The sequence below is a fragment of the Phaseolus vulgaris genome, chromosome 11 (genome assembly GCF_051622355.1).
Source record: "Phaseolus vulgaris cultivar YP4 chromosome 11, ASM5162235v1, whole genome shotgun sequence".
Taxonomy (NCBI): domain Eukaryota; kingdom Viridiplantae; phylum Streptophyta; class Magnoliopsida; order Fabales; family Fabaceae; genus Phaseolus; species Phaseolus vulgaris.
In genome coordinates, this window is record NC_143508.1 from 1,415,344 (window position 1) to 1,434,240 (window position 18,897).

Sequence of the window (18,897 nt, forward strand, 5' to 3'; positions counted from 1 at the left end):
AAAACAAAAAAAAACTTAATTATACTATTTTTAATTCTTCATGTTGAAACTCATAAATATTAAGTAATAAAGATGTAAAAAATATAAACTTTTGAACACTCAAATACAATAAACAAATGATAGAACTTAAATTGAAAAATATAAATTTTTGATACTGAGTAAAAAAAGTTGTATTAAGAACTCAAATAAAAATAATAAAATTTAATTAAACATTTCCTTTGTCATGATAATCTTTATTCATAAACACTTAAAAAAAAATTAAATTTATTTATAATTTATACCATTATATAAAGAAGATACAACATTTAATAACTTTCTTTGTATCATCTTTTAATTGAACAATTTCATAAATAAAAATAATTTATTTATTTAAGAAAAAAATAATTAAATAATTTCTCTTTATTTTACAATAACTAAATGATTTTATTTAAAAAAAAATAATGGCTAAATTTTCTCCGGTTTATGAAAAATTAATTTATATATTTTCATTTATAAAGTTCTTCTAAATTATTATTTTTAACATGTACATAAATTAATAAATTAATTTTAATTTACAAAAAAACTCTTTATTTTTAAATTTTTACAGAAAAACTAGTTGAAACAAAGTTCAAAATATTTGTAACCCAAACTTCATCTAATATTCTCTAAAGGTTGTTTTACGTCTAACAAAATAACAAATCTACTTTACTTGTATTATGGTATATAACAGTTAATGAATATTTGCAGGTGAAGACACTGCATGAAAAGGAAGAAAGAATTCACGGACACTTTAATAACTCAATAAAATTACAATAATAATTCTTATACAGTTATTTATTAACTCATAAAAGGAACATTTATCTATTATCTTTCTATAAGCACAACAAAGCCTGGTAGAGAGGAATTCATTCAAAAAAAGGCTTTCATTACATTTTGATTGAGAATATATTACAAAGTTTTGATAGAAACTTTCATCTAGTGTTGGCTATTACCAGCTTATTCTCTACTTCAACTTCAAGAACATTTTTCACTGAATCCATGTCAGCTTCACTGATATCAGTGGCAAAAATAATTTTTTTACATGATTGTATTAAATACTCAAGTGTTGCATTTGGTAAACTACTATTGGAAACTATTTTGCTGGCTTCGTTCATCAATCCAACAATGGTATCCTTCTGAAACCGGTGAGAATTCATTTTCAATAGTTTCAACCAAGATGATTTGGAAAATGGCTGTGAGTCTGTTGGGAGATTGTTGGTCATACATGTGAGGGCAGCAACATAGTCTTCTTTTTCAAGCTTAGAACAAAACCTCTCCTTGATCAGAGAAGTTGGTGGAGTTCGATCCATGTCGGTTAAGTGTTTCCATGTTATCTCCAAAGGCCGTTCCTAGAACCCAAGTTCCATAGGTTAACAACATGATCTAGATTCCCCCATGAATTTAACATTTCTCACTATATAGTTTGTTCAATAAGGACAAAGCTAGACTTAGAACTATAATAGCAGCAAGCTATTCACCAGGACAATATCGAAACAAAAGTACACACTACAGAAAAATTCAACTATATATGGTGTCAATAGGTGTTTTAGTACAAGGATGCAGAAAAAGACTTTAAACCAAACATGACACGTTGATACTAACTACAAGGGCAGCAACTCTGACATATACGTGAATAAGGAAATCTCAAAAACATTAAGATTATTTGGTACATCATTAAATAAACAGTTGTTTTGCTTAGATTATTGTAGTTTACCTCATTCAAATTAACACGAACAGATTTTGAAAAGGAAAGCAAGGAAATGTAAAGTCTGATTTTCTTCATTTTCATTGGCAACCGAGCAAGTTTTTCATCCTATGTACTCCCAACTTACCATGCATATATCCTAAATCACTGCATGCTCAAAAGCAAAATGCTATTCACATGATCACCAAAGGATCATTCATAAATACATGAATATGTGCAAATGGAATGGAAGGTTACCTTTCCTGCTCTGGAAGCCTCCAATATCATTTGAAGATGACGTTTTTGATTGAAATGGTAACCATGGTACAACATCATTTGATAGACATGGTCAAAATAATCCCATCTCTGCTCTGAAACACATGCATCTAACATGGTGTTGAATGTGTATGTATCTGGTACCACCAGCATCTTGTAGTCAGTATTTCCCCTCAGAGAATTTGCATTTTCTGACATCTGCTCAAACAGCGCTTTAGCTTCTTGAAACATGCCATGTTCCAAGTAAACTTTCAGCAAAATGTTATAAGTAACCAGATTTGGAGCACAAACTTCCTTCATTTTCTCAAAAATATAAGCCCCATCTTGAATATTTCCAGAGTCTAGACTTGCTTGCATCAAGCCAGTGTAGGTCACTACCAGTGGTTTATTTGCAACCTTACATATCTTGTCTATCTGTCAAAAGATGAATGATTCCTTTGATGATGAAGCCTTTTAAAAGTATAAATAGTATAACTTATTTTACTAACAGACAGGACATTTCAAACCAAGAGAATTTATTCAACACAATTAAAAGTCAATAACATTGAACCAACCAATTTACGTCAAATGAAGTGATGACAATCCAGTTTGCACTTCATTGAGGTGCAAATATTATGAATATGAAAGTAACTATTCTTGCTGAAGTGTGTTAGTCAATGTGAGAACAGAAGTCCCAAATCGGAGAGTTACTTTTCATGTTATAAAAGAAGCATAGTGTTTTCTTAGTAGGACACACCAAAATCTCTTCCTTTCTTTCTATTGCGTTAGTGCTTGAGAGAAAAATTTAGAGAGGAAATTAGTTTCTCCTTTAAGATTCTCCTTGTAGTTACTTATTGTTTTCTCCTTGGAGTTAGAGAAAAGGGTATTATGATTGTCTTTTTTTTAGTAAATTACATCATTGCCTAATATATGTTTTGTTCCTCTTTTCATTTTTTATTTTAGTTATGAGTTCTTTATTTTGTTACTCTCATACATCCTATGTATTTTCATCAATTACTAGTTTGCAACTTCCATTTCAAACATTGTAGTTGAAAAATTGAATTAAACTTACTGCAGTAGAAAGAAAAAACCATTCATCGTAGTTTTTAAGTCAATTAGAGTTTGAAGAGAATTTTACTTCTATCGTAATCTGAAAAAAGTGTCAAACATGTTGGCACAATGTTCAAAAGAAACTGAAAGTTTATTTTGGTGTTTTAAATAAAATTCAAACATACCTTGCATAATTGATATTGGAGATTCTCTCCACTACTCAAAATCTAGTCATATTTTTTCCATTTATTACCTCCTGGGTTAGGTTATGCAAAGTTGAATTGGAGTTTGGCAGGTGAATTGAATGATGTAATCTGACTACTGCATGTGTAGTCTAGATAAATCAACAATTTTTCTATGAGGAATTCAAGTGTGGAGGTGGAAGTTCCACGTTGGATGGAGATGAGCGAGATGAACAAAAAGGAGAAAGACTCACAAATGCATTGTTTTAAGGTTTTGGATAGGAGGTAGTGTCAAGTCTCTTATATGAGTTGACTCATGGCTCAGATAAAAATCTCCCTAGTATGTTTCACTCAAAGAACCCAACAATTGACGCCATCTATGGAAAGTGTTAGACGAGTAAGAGACTCATGGGTAGAACACTTTCAAGGTGGAGTTTGCAATGTGTGGAGGACTCACTTGAGAGGGAGATTGTGAGGAATTTAAATGTGGAGTTGGGTCACACTGAATGGAGATGAGTGAGATGAACAATATATAAGGAGAAAGACTCACAAACACATTGTCTTAAGGATTTTGGATTGGAGGTGGCGTGAAGTCTCTTATACGGGTTGACTCATAGTTCATCGGATCCAAATCTCTCTGGTTACATACCGATTCTCCCCAATATGTCCACTCCAAGAACCCAACACTTTCTATTCTCACCAAATCCAAATAACCAAAAATTGCTTCTTGAATTTTGATTTTGCCACCTTACATGGGAACCATCTCATTGAAGACATTGATAAAACTGCTAACTCATACAAAATCCCAAAATTAAACTTTTGTTAGACTATTTCACATGCAAGCCTTCGAAAAGGTTTATGTTTTTCTTTTTGTTAGCTATCTTGTTTAGTTTGAACATTTTCACAATCAAATTTAAGGGAGTGTGATATCCTTATAATTAGTTTATGTATGGGTCAATGGATGGTGAGAAAGTTGAAGAACACCTATTGCATTGCCTTTGTAAGGTGCTATTTGGCTGATGCCTTCATGTGAGAAGGATCTATGAGCTGTTGGAAGCCTGGAGAAATTTGGGTGCGCTAAGGTTATTGCCACTTGCATCAAGTGGACTTTATGTAGCTTGAGAAAAACAAAGAGTAAACCATGAAATTGGTCCTATAAAATTATAAAAATCAACCCATTAATTCTCCACAAATTTGGGTCACAAAATTAGTCTCTCAATTTGAAATATTAGTCTTCCAAAAATTGTCACCAAAATAGCTCCTTGAAAAAATGTAATTTTTCAATAAATTTATCCTTTTAATAAGGATGAATTTAGTGACGTTTTACAACTTCGAGGGACAAATTCTGTGATAAAAATTTTGAAAGACTAACTATGAGGTGGTTTTAGATCTTTGAGGGACTTTTTTGTAATCACAATTTTTGGAGGACTAAGGCAGTGAATTGGTGATGCGTGTAACTTTTGAGGCAAACTTGAAGGTTTACTTGAAAAATGAACATGATATTTTCCCTTTTGAATATTCTTTCTTCTTTTGAGACTATATATTGTTTTGCTCTTAGGTAAAAGTTGTCAAGGCCAAAATGATACAGATTAACAAAACACCATTGATCTATTCATTCATTTAAACTTTTCAGATAAAACGAAATAACATCATGACGACTAACCTATTCAAAAGACAACAGTGAGAGATAATAGAAATAACACACCTGCTTTAGTGCCTCGTGACTTCTTCCAGCTGCACAGAGGCATCGAGCTAGATCATAATAAAGAGAAGCCGAACCTACAATTCCACGATTTTCCATTTCTTGGACAGCCAATATAGCCTCATCAGTTTTTCCCTCTTTCGACAGTGTATTTACAAGAACTGCATATAACAGGAAGGTCAAGATTATAAAAGTTAAGTCAATGGCAATTTGGCATAGATATAAATAAATGAGAATACCTCTATATGTCAATGAATTGGGAATGAAAGACTTCTGAAGTTTTCTGAAAAATTCATGAACCAAGTTGTACTTGCCACATGAAAACATCACCTGTTCAAGCATTACACAAATTTCATGAATTATGTGCAAGCTAGCATTCATGTATGCATAATTGTTTCCATAGTTGTATTTGTCCATGGAAACAAAGTTTTCCACTTGCTGCATAATTGAACTCAACTACGAGCAGGAACCTTGTCTTAAATCTTGTAAAAAAGTTCCCAAATTTAATGGATTATGGTACTCTATTCATTTGCATAAAATTTGAATTAACACGGTGCTTTCCAGCTAGCCACACAGCACTTAGTAAAATCAAATACTTCCTCTACTTCCATGTTCAAAGAACAAGTGGATTACTCTTCTGAGTGGATGTATTATTTTTTGGCTGCTTATTATTTTCTCTTCTGTACTCTATACGAACTGCTGCTGCTCTAGGAGATATATCTTACATCACTATATAATGTATTCTCAATATTCTTAAATTAAAACAAAAAGAGAAATAAAACAAAACTACCCAGTTTTACTTCCCAGCTTGATTAAAAAGATTCGTTATTAAGCATTCCAAATATTCAAATGTCTTACAAATCATCAAAAAACTAGAGGCAACTGCTACCTCCATAACTAGGCCGTAAGTTGTTGCAGAAGGTTGTTGTCCTTGCTTCTTTAACTGCTGCAACACCCAAAAGGCTCCTTCCCATTGTTTCTGCTTAACACAAGCATTAAGGACCTGCATGCCAAATTAATATATAAATGCTAAATTAATCAGACAACTGCAGAAGTTACTAAAAAAAGGCTATTTTGAAATGCAACATTAAAGTAAAGCATTATGGACTGTAAACCCAGCTACAACAGTGAAGATAAAGACACATAAATGCTCTACAAAACAACTAAACTATACATATATAAAAAATGCAAGTATGTGAACTTTTATCAAGTAATTGAACTGCTATGCAACTTTAAACAGCAAAATTCATTTGGTAAAACATTCATAGGAAGATGATGGATCATCACAACCTTCTCATCGCAACCAAAAAAGAGAGAAGGAAAAAAAGCAAATTTGTAAAAAAACAACTGTTGAACAAAGATAATTTGACCATAAGGATATTTTTCGAATTTAACTTGTGCATTCAAAATGATATGTCCAATCCCATACATCTAAATTTAGAGGTGGTTTTCAAATACATAAGGTAGAACAACTATTGCATACACATCTTAAAACTAATTTCTTCTTTAAACAACTTACTGCATGATAGACTACAGAATCTGGTTCCAGTCTTGGGTCCCAGCTCTCAAATACCCCTGTTTTGAACTTTTTCTTAGGTGGTGATCGCATAGTATCAATCACATCAAAGAGTTCCTTCATGTGCCCTGCTTGTCCTAGAGTCACAGCAATACTCCGATAAGCTACTAAATCAGGATACGAGGACATTTGTTGCTGGAAGGAAAGGAAAGAACGTTAGGGAAGTTGCCATATTTCCACGTTGTATAAAAACAAGGATTTTGCACGGATTACCTGCATTGCATGAAATATATTTAGTGCCTCTACAGGTCTCCTGGACTTTCCAAGTGCATCAAGAGCAGAAGTATATATATTCCTAATGACAAAGAGAAAGAACATAACTTTACATGTCAAAAGGTTCACCTCTCTGTGTGTCTGAAAATCAATCTTACACCAATGAATAACATTAATAGGATAAATATTTTGAGATCCACAACTAGATTGAAAACACGTGGGCTTACAAAATCAAAGTATAATACAGTTTCCAAATAAACAAATGCGCACACCACATGATTGCACGTTTCTAGTTTCCTTAAGAAATTTATAATTAGGAATTTTGGCATGAAAGATAAACATGATAATCATGCATTTTTTTCAATGGTTGGTTACTTTAAAACCATTTTTCCAAGATATCTGCAAAGGTGACTAACTAATTGTAGTTCAAATATCAGTCATACAAAGTACCACAGGCATCTGAAGTACCTTAGCTTATGGGACTCAAAACGTTCACGCTTTTGAAGCCATTCAATCACCTGTATCACTCGCCGCCAGTTTCCTAGTTTTCCCAAGATTGTGATAATCCTTGTTATGGAATAGTCAGAAAATTTAAGCCTTGCACTTCTGATCATCTTAGAAAATATCCATTCAGGTAAATTGATATCTGCACCGTTTAACCTGTTTGAGAAAATGGTAAAGACAGGAAGAAACATTTACATGATTACAATAATAAAAACATTGAAAAATTACACATTGAAAATAGTCATTTGGTTATCCAATTAAGGCAGAAAAGAAAGTAAATGTTTTCCCACGGGATGCAATGTTTATTGGCAAGATATCTCCGATGCCTTTTCAATCACACCAACATTAGTTGAAGAAATTAAAAAAGGAAGCAATCTATAGACACTGGAGGAAAACTCCAGGAGCCCATATTTGGAACTAATTTAATATTTAAAACTTTAAATATTCCCATGAGTCTAAGACAATTGAGATATTTATTTGTATCACTGTTGGCAAAATAAATTTTAGGAGCCTGTCAAGAAGCTGAGTATGGTGTTTTTTTCCTGCATGAAATATACAACTCCTTTCGTGTAACTTTTTGTTCCCCGGTTTATTTGGGGCCAAGCCAACAGTAATTTACACTCCCAAATGAAGACACAAACATTGCTTTAGTGCAAAATAGACAAACTCTCACGATTCCAGATAACAGGTGAAAATGAAAGGTTAACAACTCACATAGTGTCCCCTAAAAAATATATGAAGTATAAGGAAATGCACTTGAAAAAAAACCCCAGCCATTCCTGAAAGGGGCATGTCATTTAGAGCTTTTATGGGAGTTAAGTATCATTTCCCCAGCTCGTGAATTATTGACAGACATAAGGCATAGATAAAAAAATCTGTTCAATAACCAAAATCTAATTTGGAACATGGTGCAGAGTGGCAAATTATGCATCATGCAACTCCAAATCACAACCAAGTATTACAAATCCACAGATTACCAACTTTGAAAGGAAGTAAGAAACGTTTAAAGCAAAAGTAATTTGATGTTAACACACAGCTCAGGAAAGTGTTCCTTTGATGACTAAACCCTTAATTCTACTCTTTCAACACTTACTCCTGGCACACTGATTCAACTCAGATTAAATGGAAAGACACCAACGTGCAAAATGTTTGATGTGAGAAAAATCTTAGACAACAAAATTTACATCTATAATGTGAAGCCAAACAATCATTGACCAGGCTCAATATCATATGCAGTTTTAGGTATTATGTATTCTCAGTGGATAGCTTCCATTGTTCCCTGAGGCACTAATTTACTAAAATGTGTTCCTAAAAAGAAAATTCAGCACAAAAGTTTATGTGTATACTTAAATCCTGAGCATACTATTTTGTGTATTTTAGCATGAAAGAATGAATAAACTACATACGCATTGGCTAGCTTTTGGATTTTCTCCTCCATTTCCTTGTGTGAAAATTGTGTCTTTCTGATAACCTTGTTCGGGTCATCCAGATTCTCAAATGCTGCTCTAAACACCTCCGAATTGTCAGAATCATAACCCCTGTCAATGAAACGCTTGCGGCTTCCATTCATTTTGACATTAGACAAACCATTTCTATTTATAAAACTTCCATTCTCACTGTGTCTTCTTACAATCCCTCTGTCCTGAACATTTTGTCTTACTGCAATTTTATCTCTATCAGGGATTTTACCCTGTGTGTTGTAATCCCTTTGTCTGCTACCAAAATTCTTCTCTCCCACAATCTTTGAAGAGTATAAATCATGTATAACCCCCCTCTTTATGACACTCCCATGGCTACCATTGAAACTAGACCTTACTACACTCCTAGATTCTGGTTCTAAACTATGACTCTGGCGTTTCAACAACCCATTTTTCTGCTTTGCCTTTACATCAAGGTCGTTTTCACTTCTAAATGATCTTCTGAATTTGCCGCTACTTCTGGAGGAACCTTCTTTAGCATCTTCAACCCCATCTTTTCTCTCAATTTTCACTCTTCCACTGCTAAATTTTTTGGTGCTATCACCCTTTTCCGGCATCTTCTTTTTTCTAGTAGTGGCAGCACGCTTCGTATCCCTCACAGTTCTGGCAGATTCCATAGCCTTCAAATATTCATCAAATGAAGGCTTGAACTCTGAGTCTTTCGGAAGAACCGCATCACTGATCAACCCAACATTAGAGCCATCATTCAGTGAAGCAGTGACGGCACCAAAATTCGCCTTCCGAGTGTGAGAAACCCGAATCTTCCCTAAAAACCTCGCGTTCAAAGCATTCCCAAAAAAGGGTCTCAGAGAAATGGGCACCGTGTATGAAGATAACGAATTGGCACCAAAATGCAAAACAGAAGCAGAAGCATAACTCCTATTAACTTCAAATCCAGCAACTCCCATCTCAAACATAATGAACACGACAACGTTAAGGACTTACGAACGACGGAGTCATACGTAGCTGCTTCCTTCGCCGAACACGCGGAACTCAGTCACCGGAAAACCAGAATGTTCTACCTCAAATTATCGCGATGTGAAACAAAGGAGACATTTTTTTTTTCTGATAACGTTATTAGAGAATCCGTTTTTCTTATGCGGTGAAAAATAATAGCTCACAAGGTAAAAATGTTTGAGAAAGAAGCCTACGAAATTTTGTTAATTTGTATAATGATTGTTTTAAAAACTCTAATAATAAAGAATAATTTGTGATTTTAAATTGGTTTAAATAAATAGAGGAAGAGTAATGTTTTTTTTTCTCGTTTGGAAGAAAAATAAACGACAAAAAATAAACAAATAAAATAATTATATTTTATAAATCATATAAATATTAAACACATATTCCTGTTATTTGAGTATCAGTTATAAAACAATTGATGGAGTAATTGTAATTGGAAAAATAATAAATATCAAAATATCATTTAATAACTCCCGATAAACTAATATTTTGTTGAGATTGGATAAGGTTTCACAAACTAAGACTAATCATGGATAGTTTGGGTCATTATATCAATATATTAGTCACTTAATTTGAATAAAATGAATGAGGTATTTTTTAAGTTTAATCCAAAACAAATGATAATCAATTTAAATGTATTTCGTTCTCTTGTGAAATGTGAATTTTTTTTATTATGTATATAAACAAATTTATGATCACAATAGACGACTCAAAATTCATAAATATTAATATACAAATTTTGACATAAATATTATAATCGTTAAAGTTCACAAACAAGTGAAGTTAATGCTCTATATTTTGCCTTAATAAGATTTTGACACCATAGATGGCTTTTTAGACTTTCATTAAATTAAAAAGTTTCGTATAAACACACAATGATTAGTGCTAGACCTTATAGAATCTATGCAAGTTTCCCAATCAGAACCATGAAAAAATTTAATAGTAGATTGATCATTATTAGGAAATAATAGACTAAGACTGGGACATCCTTTTAAATATGAGGATCTGGTGGATTTGAAACAAATTGACCGATGGATCCATGGGAGAAGTGGCATGTTTGCAAGCCAATAAACCACTAGCAAAAAAAATATCTAAGCAATATTTTTGTTAATTGAGAACAGTAACAAAAGGTGGATGACTTATTTCAAATCCCTCAAAATAATAAATAGTACTAAGGTCTTGGATACTAAATGAGTTGTGAATATGAGTTTTTAACACATTGGATTTCCTCGAGATTATTCTCAGCCAACATAATGTCATTAGCATATATTAGTTGCACTCGGAACATAACCAAGATGTATTACAACTTAAGTTAGTTTTGAGTTTCACTACCTACTTGTTTGTTTTAGCCCATATAAAGATTTTATAAGTTTATAAACTTTTATTGGATGATGAAGATTAAGCCCGCAGGAGAAGTCATGTAATTTTCTACATCAGGATCACCATGAGGAAAGAATTTCACACTTAGCTGACGAAGAATTCATCCCTTAGCACTTGCTAAAGATATAATAAACTTAATGGTATTAGTTTTAACTACTAAATATAAAGTATATCAATGGTCTCGTCTGGTTGTTGTTTATGCTTAACCTTAAAAACCCACTTACATCTAGTAGGATGCTCTTTAAGAGGTAAATCCACCAAAGACGAAGTCTCATTAGACTCATTCACATTGCATAACTTTTTTCCAAAAGTCATGTGTTTATCGTTTCTTTAAATGATTTATGTTATAAGATAGAAGAAATGTTATAACAAAAAGAAAAATACATAGGAGAACAATTATGATAAGAGTGATATTTTGTAATATGATATATAGTACACGAAGAATGATGGGTAACATATTTTTAAGAGAACAAAGTAGTAGTGTCAGAGTCTTTCAAGTATCTAGGTTGTTGTTTTAAATGAGTAGAAACTTTAACCGATGATAGAAGTTGTGGATCAAAATGTTGGTGTTGCAAGATATCAATAATAGTTAAATGTAATGAATTAGAAGAATCAATAGCAAAGAGACTTGATGATAATGCAGTTTCATAAACTTAAAGAATAATATTATTAACAAATGTAGGCACAACAATGCCATTATCGAAAATAGAAAGAAGCAAATGCATAAATTCAAACAAATGATTTTTTTTTTTTCAAATTGATATTACTTTTATCTTAAAAAAAAAACGAGTTTCATAAGAACTAACATACTGTGTCAAAAAAAAAATTATCCTGATTCATATAAAAAAATAAAACAGTTTATCCCATCTTTGTAACTCATAAAACACATTTTATAGAATTTTTAACAAATAAAATTATATACAGGGAGAGATTTGTATTTTTGTTTGGTAGGAATAGTAATTATTTGTAGTATGTTTGTTACAAATCGTAATTATTTGTAGTATGTTTGCATAATAAATACAAATTTATTTACTAATCAATAATAATTTTTTAATTTCAAGGGAGTAATTAATTTTAAAAAAGTTATAATCTCCATGGTAAGTTTTATCTAATAAACTCGTGTGTTATCCTCGAGACTAATATTTTTAAATACACACACGTCTAAAAAAACACATTAAAATATAAATTTTGAGCAAACAGAAAAAAAAATCGTTTTTTTCTTAATTTATGTTTTAAAATATCATCTAAGTGACTTACTCATGTTTTAAATATATTTATTTATTCTTAATATTTTACTTTATACTTTAAAAAATCAACAAGGACATAAGACGTTCTCTAGTACAATGAATGTTTATAATAACTATTTAAAACCCAAATATATTTTACATTTTAAAAACTAACATCTCTATTTATTTATACATGTGAGAGATACTCTTAATTTGGATCATCAACATTGATTTTTTTTTTACATTTTCTTCCTCCACCACGCATCTCCATACATTTTACATATATATTTTTTTTAAATTATAGAATTTGAATGTATTTTTATTTTTATAATTTTATAATTCAAAATACAAAATTATATTTCAAATTATAAAATTTACAAAAGAATATGAAAAAAAAAACACAATACATTTTAAGGAAGGATGATTTTAAAATTAAAAGAATAATGGAGTTTTAAAAAAATAAATAACACAAAATCAAGCCCAATAATAAGCTCTTGAAAGATTTGGGCCGGAGCAGAAGATGAAGGATTCAATGGTATCACTCGCAGGAAAAATTAGGGTTTCATTCCATTTTCGCCTATTTAATATGCGAGCCACCCGTTCAATACATCGTTCGCTACTTTCTGTGTTCTTCTACTCTGTAAGTATTTGCATGATTTCGTCGAATTTCATCTTTTCTTTTCAACTTTTATTTGATTTGCTTTTTGCGTTCTGCTTTTGGGTTTGGCCGGTGATGCATGATGAATTTGTCCGTACCATCCGAGATTTTCTCTGACGAATGCTCATTCTTGAATCTGAGGCCTTTGCTCTTTCGACATTTCTGAATAATGATTGTTTTCTTTTTAGTTTTTCTCATAGTGTTTGTGAATGAAAAAAAGGCAATAAATTAGAGTCTCTGAGTTGCTTATTCCATGGCGATATCAGCGCTGTACGTTGCCGATAAGAATTTTGTGCTGAGAGATTGGCTTGGGTCTCTGTAGGCTCATGCACTCAGATGTTCATACACTTTTTCTGATTTTTGTTTTATTTTTTTTGAGTACCTTATTGGTCCTTAGATGCTTGTTGAAATGTGTGGTCTGTTAGAGACTCTTTGTTTTTTATTTTTTTAATGTAATTATACTATTTCACCAATTTTAAAGAAATGTTTTTGGTCAAGACTGAATTGAAGTGAGATTCAATTAGATTTTCTTTGTAATTATACTTTTTATTAGTTAGATGATGATCTGAAGTGAGATTCAATTAGATTTTGTTTATAACTCACTGTTTTAAAGCACATTCAGAATTAGTATAGAGTTGCAAACCAATTATCAATTGAGTGTGGTGACTATCAATTTGTGACCCAAAAATTCTAAGAGATAAAAGATCAAACATTTCACCAAAACACTTTTGCAGACTTTATATAAAAAATCTATCTTTTTGGTAAGATTTAATACAAAATGTAATGTTTTTGATACAATTAACCAAATTTCACCAAAAGAAACTGGTCACTATCAATTTGTGACCCTAAAATTCTTAGAGATAAAGATCAGACGATTTAGACCAAAACGTTGTAGTAATAATAAAGAAGTACATTCCATACTTCATATAAAAAATCTAAGTTTTTGGTAAGATTTTATTCCGAAAGTAAAGTTCTTGAAACATTGAACATCAATTTTTTTGAAGCAATGAAGTTTATGTAATCCTTTGTAACGAAAGAAGATAAAATGATTATTTTCTTTGTTCGTCAGTGACAAATTTCACAAGGCTGGATTTTATTGTAGGGAATGTGACTATGACGTCACGAAACAGTCCTTATTGAACACAGTTACTCGAAACAATTTCATCCGTAAATTTTTTTACTATTTGGATTTCACTCAATAAAGTAAATTTGAAATGATTTAAAGAAAAAATATAAAAAAAAGTTAAAATGTAATCTTGGACAACTTGATGGAAGTGGTGGATGGAAGTGATGAACACACAAACGAGAGTATTTTAATGATGGAAGTAATGAACACATCAACTAGAGTATTTTAATATATTTTAAATAGTGTAAATAGTAAGATTATAAATTTAATTTTTTATATAAATAAATAAGAAAATGAAATATTAATTAGTTTATAGAACATTTAAGTTAATTAAAATAATTAGTATTATATTATGTAATTTTTATTATATGTTATATATAATTATAAAGTAAAGTATACTTTTATGTATGTGTGTAAAATAATAATAAAATGATTATTAATTTCGTACATAATTTTAATAATTAAAATAATTGTAAGTTTTAATTATAACTTTAAAAATAATATAAAATTTAAATAAATTAAAAAATAGAATATAAAAAAATTACTATCTATACATTCATAAATTTATTTATTAACATTGTAAAATGTTAAAAAAATCTTCTCTATATTTATGTTTTTAAATTACTACAACAATTTGTATAATTCTTTTAATAACAATATTTTAAAATAACATATTTAGATCTATAATTTCAATCTATAAATTCAATTCATGTCACAGAAATAACATATTCAAATTTCATGAAATTTTTACATTAACAATATATAATATTAGATAATTAATTTTCTTAAACATTCACATCTAAAATTAAAAACTAATTAACAACTACTTTAAAATGATTTAAACAAATTAAATTCAAAATAAAACTAAACATCCAAACACAATTTAAAAAAAAAAACCACATATCTCAAGAGAGTAGAACAAACCACAACACAATGAAGTCTAAGATTTATCTAATTGTGTCTGAAAAAAAAATCATTCAAAAATTAGTTCAAAAAACATAAAATCATAAATCTAGAAAATTAGAACCATAATCGATTATCACCTAGTTCAAAAAACATAAAATCATAAATCTAGAAAATTAGAACCATCGATTATCCAAATGTTTATGGCACATAATCGATTATGCTTCCAGTGCAAAAACGACCATGATTTTTTTTTTCACATAATCGATTATGGCATACGTTATTTTCAGTGATAATCGATTAAGAATGAAACTAAACTCACACACAGCTCACCTGAGGTCACAAACGAAGAACCAAGCGCACTCACGACCCTCTCCAAGTGCTCTAGGTATGTGCTTTGTGAGGTTTGTGAGCTTGGGAATCAAATATATATTGTTGCACCTCTTTATTACGCTCATTCACCCTCTCACCAACTTGCCTATGCATTCATTTAGCTTTGAACTTGGTCAAACAGATCTCTGAACAATGGTCAGGAATCTCATGTGCTTGCTGCTGAAAAGCTTCTCTTCACAGATCATGCTTCACGTGCAATGCCCACATAAATCTAGTGAGGGCACAAATGATATTTCACTCATCCTACTTGGCACTCACTCCCTCACCCTCTCCTTTCTTTTCACTTTCTGATCGCTTTCTCATTTTGCCCAACTTTTCCCTCACCCTCACCCTCACCCTCAACCATAACCGGATCCAAACGGGAATGACACCCCACATCCGTCTACGGCTACAGTGCCACCCCCAATCCAAACAGGGGCTTAGTGTGTGTTTGTTTTTAGGGTGATGGAAGTTGAGGGTATTTAGAATCCTCTCATAATTGAAGAGAAATGAGGGTGAAAGTGAATGGAAAGTTGAGGGTATTTAGAATCCTCTCATAATTGAAGAGAAATGAGGGTGTGAGATGAAAAGACCATGATGCTCTTTATACAATAATATTAATAATAGAAATTAATAATAATAATAATTTTTTATATATATATATATATATATATATATAAGATAACATAATTTAAAGAATCATAAATAATATTAAAATTATCTAAATAAATTAACTTAAGTAATAAAATTAATTTAAATTAATAAAATAAAAAAGAATAAAATTATACTTACATTTAAAATTATATTAATTATTTTTTTGAATTTATATTTTTTTCTTTTATTTATAAATGAAACTTTAAATTATTTTAATTAACTAAAATATGCATAAAATTAATAATGATTTATTCTTTTTTTTATATATAAAGTAAACTTGTAATCTTACAATTTATCGTATTCAAAATAATTTAAAATACTCTTACAACCATCGCATTATCTCAATAAAATTTCTTCACCCATCTACCCTAACATATCTTATTCCAAGCACACTCACTTTCTTCTCACACTCTCACACCCTCAACTTTCCACTCCCCAATCCAAACAAAGGCTTAGGAATAAGGAATAATATATAGCAATTAACAAATATTCAACTTTTTTTTGTGTTCTTGGATATTCAAACATTTAGCATTTCACCAGGATAATCCTTTAATTAAATTCCAATAATCGTGTTATAAATTCAATATCCTTTTTTATTCCATTTTTTTTTACGCCGATCTATTATAGAAAGATGGTATATAAAAGGATGGTAAGAAAAAATATAAAAAAATTATATATAGGATGGTAAGAAAAATTATATTTAGATAACTCAAGAAATTAATTGCGTATAATAATTGCGTACAATAATAAGTTCTTAATATCATCATTATTTCTTTAATAATAAATGTTATATTCATTCTGCTCCTTTTTTTTTATCGAAATAAATGTTGTTGTTTGCATTTCGTTTTTCTAAATTAGGTTTAAATTGAATGATTTATTATTATCTTGTGATCACTTGTATAGAAAATATATAAAAGTGTATGAAGACTTTTTCTCTTCCAATTACAAGCTAATTATTAGTGATTCACTAAGATTCTATCATTATCAAATTAATTACGTACAATAACGTACAAATACAAAATGCAATGTGATGCCAACAAATGCAATAGCGATTGATTCACAGTGATAAGAATGCAACAAGGCTTTTTTGTTTTAACTAAGAAGGGAAAGAAAACTAAATCCTCCACAATAACTTTGGGTTGTCTTAGAGGTTTGAGAAGGAATGCAAGGAATCTAGTGCCACGAGACATATTTGAAGGATTAATAGGAGAAACACATAATACAAAGGGTTTTCATGTTGGAATGCCCTATAAAAACAATCAAAGATTAACATTTACAATAAAAAGAAGAAGAAAAATAGAAAACATGGTTCCAGTTTTTTTATAGATAGAACAAATGGTAAGAATTATATATAAGATAGTAAGAAAAATTGTATTTAGATAATTCAAGAAATTAATTGTGTATAATAATTGCGTACAATAATAAATTCTTAATATCATCATTATTTCTTTAAAAGTGTCCCTATAAAAACAATCAAAGATTAACATTAAAGAAATATGGACAATAAAAAAAAAAGAAAACATGTCCTTTGGTTTAAGGTAAAGTACTCTTTTTTTTATAGGTTGATAGAACAGATACAAAAGATGGTAAGAATTATATATAAGATGGTAAGAAAAATTGTATTTAGATAATTCAAGAAATTAACTGTGTATAATAATTGCGTATAATAATAAGTTTTTAATATCATCATTATTTCTTTAATAATATAATAGATGTTCCATTCATTCTGTTCCTTGTTTGAGGTTTTTGATTGCATTTGTTTTTTTTAAATTGAGTAATTTCTTATTGTATTTCAGAAGATATATAAAAGTGTAGGAAGACTTTATCTCTTCCAATTACAAACTAATTCATTAATCATAAAATTCTAATTATCAAATTAATTATTTATAATTAATTATTAGTGATCCATTAATTCATTCTACTCATGATTTTTTTATCGGTAATAAATTATGCGTTCCTTGTGATTCACGGGAGATTCTTGTTTGCATTTTGTTTTTGAATTATATTTAAATTGATTGATTTTCGGGTAACGAAGTGATCAAGATGTCAAGACTTTAAGCCTTGAAGATTCAAACTAAAGAACACAAACTCAACCTATTCACATTGTACTTTTTTTAGATTTGAATGTGTAGCCTTACTCTTATGAATAAGGAACAAAACATGTGTATAGTTTTCTTTCTTTTGTAGTGTAACAACAAATACTCAACTTTTTTTTCTTCGTTCTTGGATATTCAAATAGTTAGCATTTCACCAGGAAAATCCTTGAATTAAATTCCAATAACCGTGTTCTAAATTCAATACCCCTTTTTAATGATTTACCACTATTGTTAGTGCTTCCCACAATGCATTGTAGATAGATACATATGTTAATCATACTACGAGAATCATATAAATAAATTTTTCAATTAATTCCATAAAGACTTGAACATGTACCAGTATGAACCGGACGAATGAATACACGTGTCGATCTCCCCTAACGGACCAACTAACTGATAACATGACACACTTCGATAGGCCGACCGAGACCCCATATCCAGTTACGCTTAAACCAAGTTAGTGAAGCTAACCTGTGATTAAGAGCTGGGTAATGCGGCCCTAAACACGGTCCATCTCCTAATCTGACCCAACAAGGAAAGTCCAATAAGGTAATATATATATATATATATATATATATAACACATTCCAATAAACTAGGTACGTCATAATCTACAGTGCTCTGACAACCGAGTACTGAATCCTTTATTGACTTGAGCGTCAGAGTGCCTTTTGCAACACGACCAACAAGAATTGGAGGACATCACGACCAACAAGAAGGAAGAAGACATCCTCTCAATAGTTCTCTAGACTCTATCCCAAACGATAACATAAACAAAACAACACTTTTATTTAGGGGGTGGCAATACGGGTGGGCCCGCATAAGACATATTTTTTTAAATAATTTTTTTTTTATTTGAAT

General features: G+C 30.5%; 1 protein-coding gene and 1 non-coding gene across 4 annotated transcripts; one reads left to right on the forward strand and one right to left on the reverse strand.

Moving 5' to 3' along the window:
- Positions 1–883: 883 nt before the first annotated feature.
- Positions 884–9,833, reverse strand: EMB2279 (pentatricopeptide (PPR) repeat-containing protein). Of its 3 annotated transcripts, XM_068624266.2 has the most exons (9): positions 8,591–9,766; positions 7,149–7,340; positions 6,681–6,762; positions 6,411–6,602; positions 5,781–5,894; positions 5,131–5,221; positions 4,895–5,052; positions 1,961–2,392; positions 884–1,367 (listed from the first exon to the last, which is right to left on the reverse strand). In XM_068624266.2, the coding sequence occupies exons 1-9, from the start codon at positions 9,577–9,579 to the stop codon at positions 951–953; spliced, it is 2,667 nt and encodes an 888-aa protein (XP_068480367.2). In that variant the 5' UTR covers positions 9,580–9,766; the 3' UTR covers positions 884–950. The 3 variants fall into 3 exon arrangements, with proteins under 3 accessions (XP_068480367.2, XP_090153571.1, XP_090153572.1); XM_090297445.1 differs by lacking the exon at positions 6,681–6,762 and having other exon boundaries at positions 8,591–9,833; XM_090297446.1 differs by lacking the exons at positions 6,681–6,762; positions 8,591–9,766 and having other exon boundaries at positions 6,411–6,680; positions 7,149–7,287.
- Positions 9,834–12,953: 3,120 nt separating this feature from the next.
- LOC137811840 (small nucleolar RNA snoR117) lies at positions 12,954–13,031 on the forward strand. Its single transcript, XR_011081168.1, has one exon. It is a non-coding gene; the product is annotated as a small nucleolar RNA snoR117 (small nucleolar RNA).
- Positions 13,032–18,897: the final 5,866 nt, after the last annotated feature.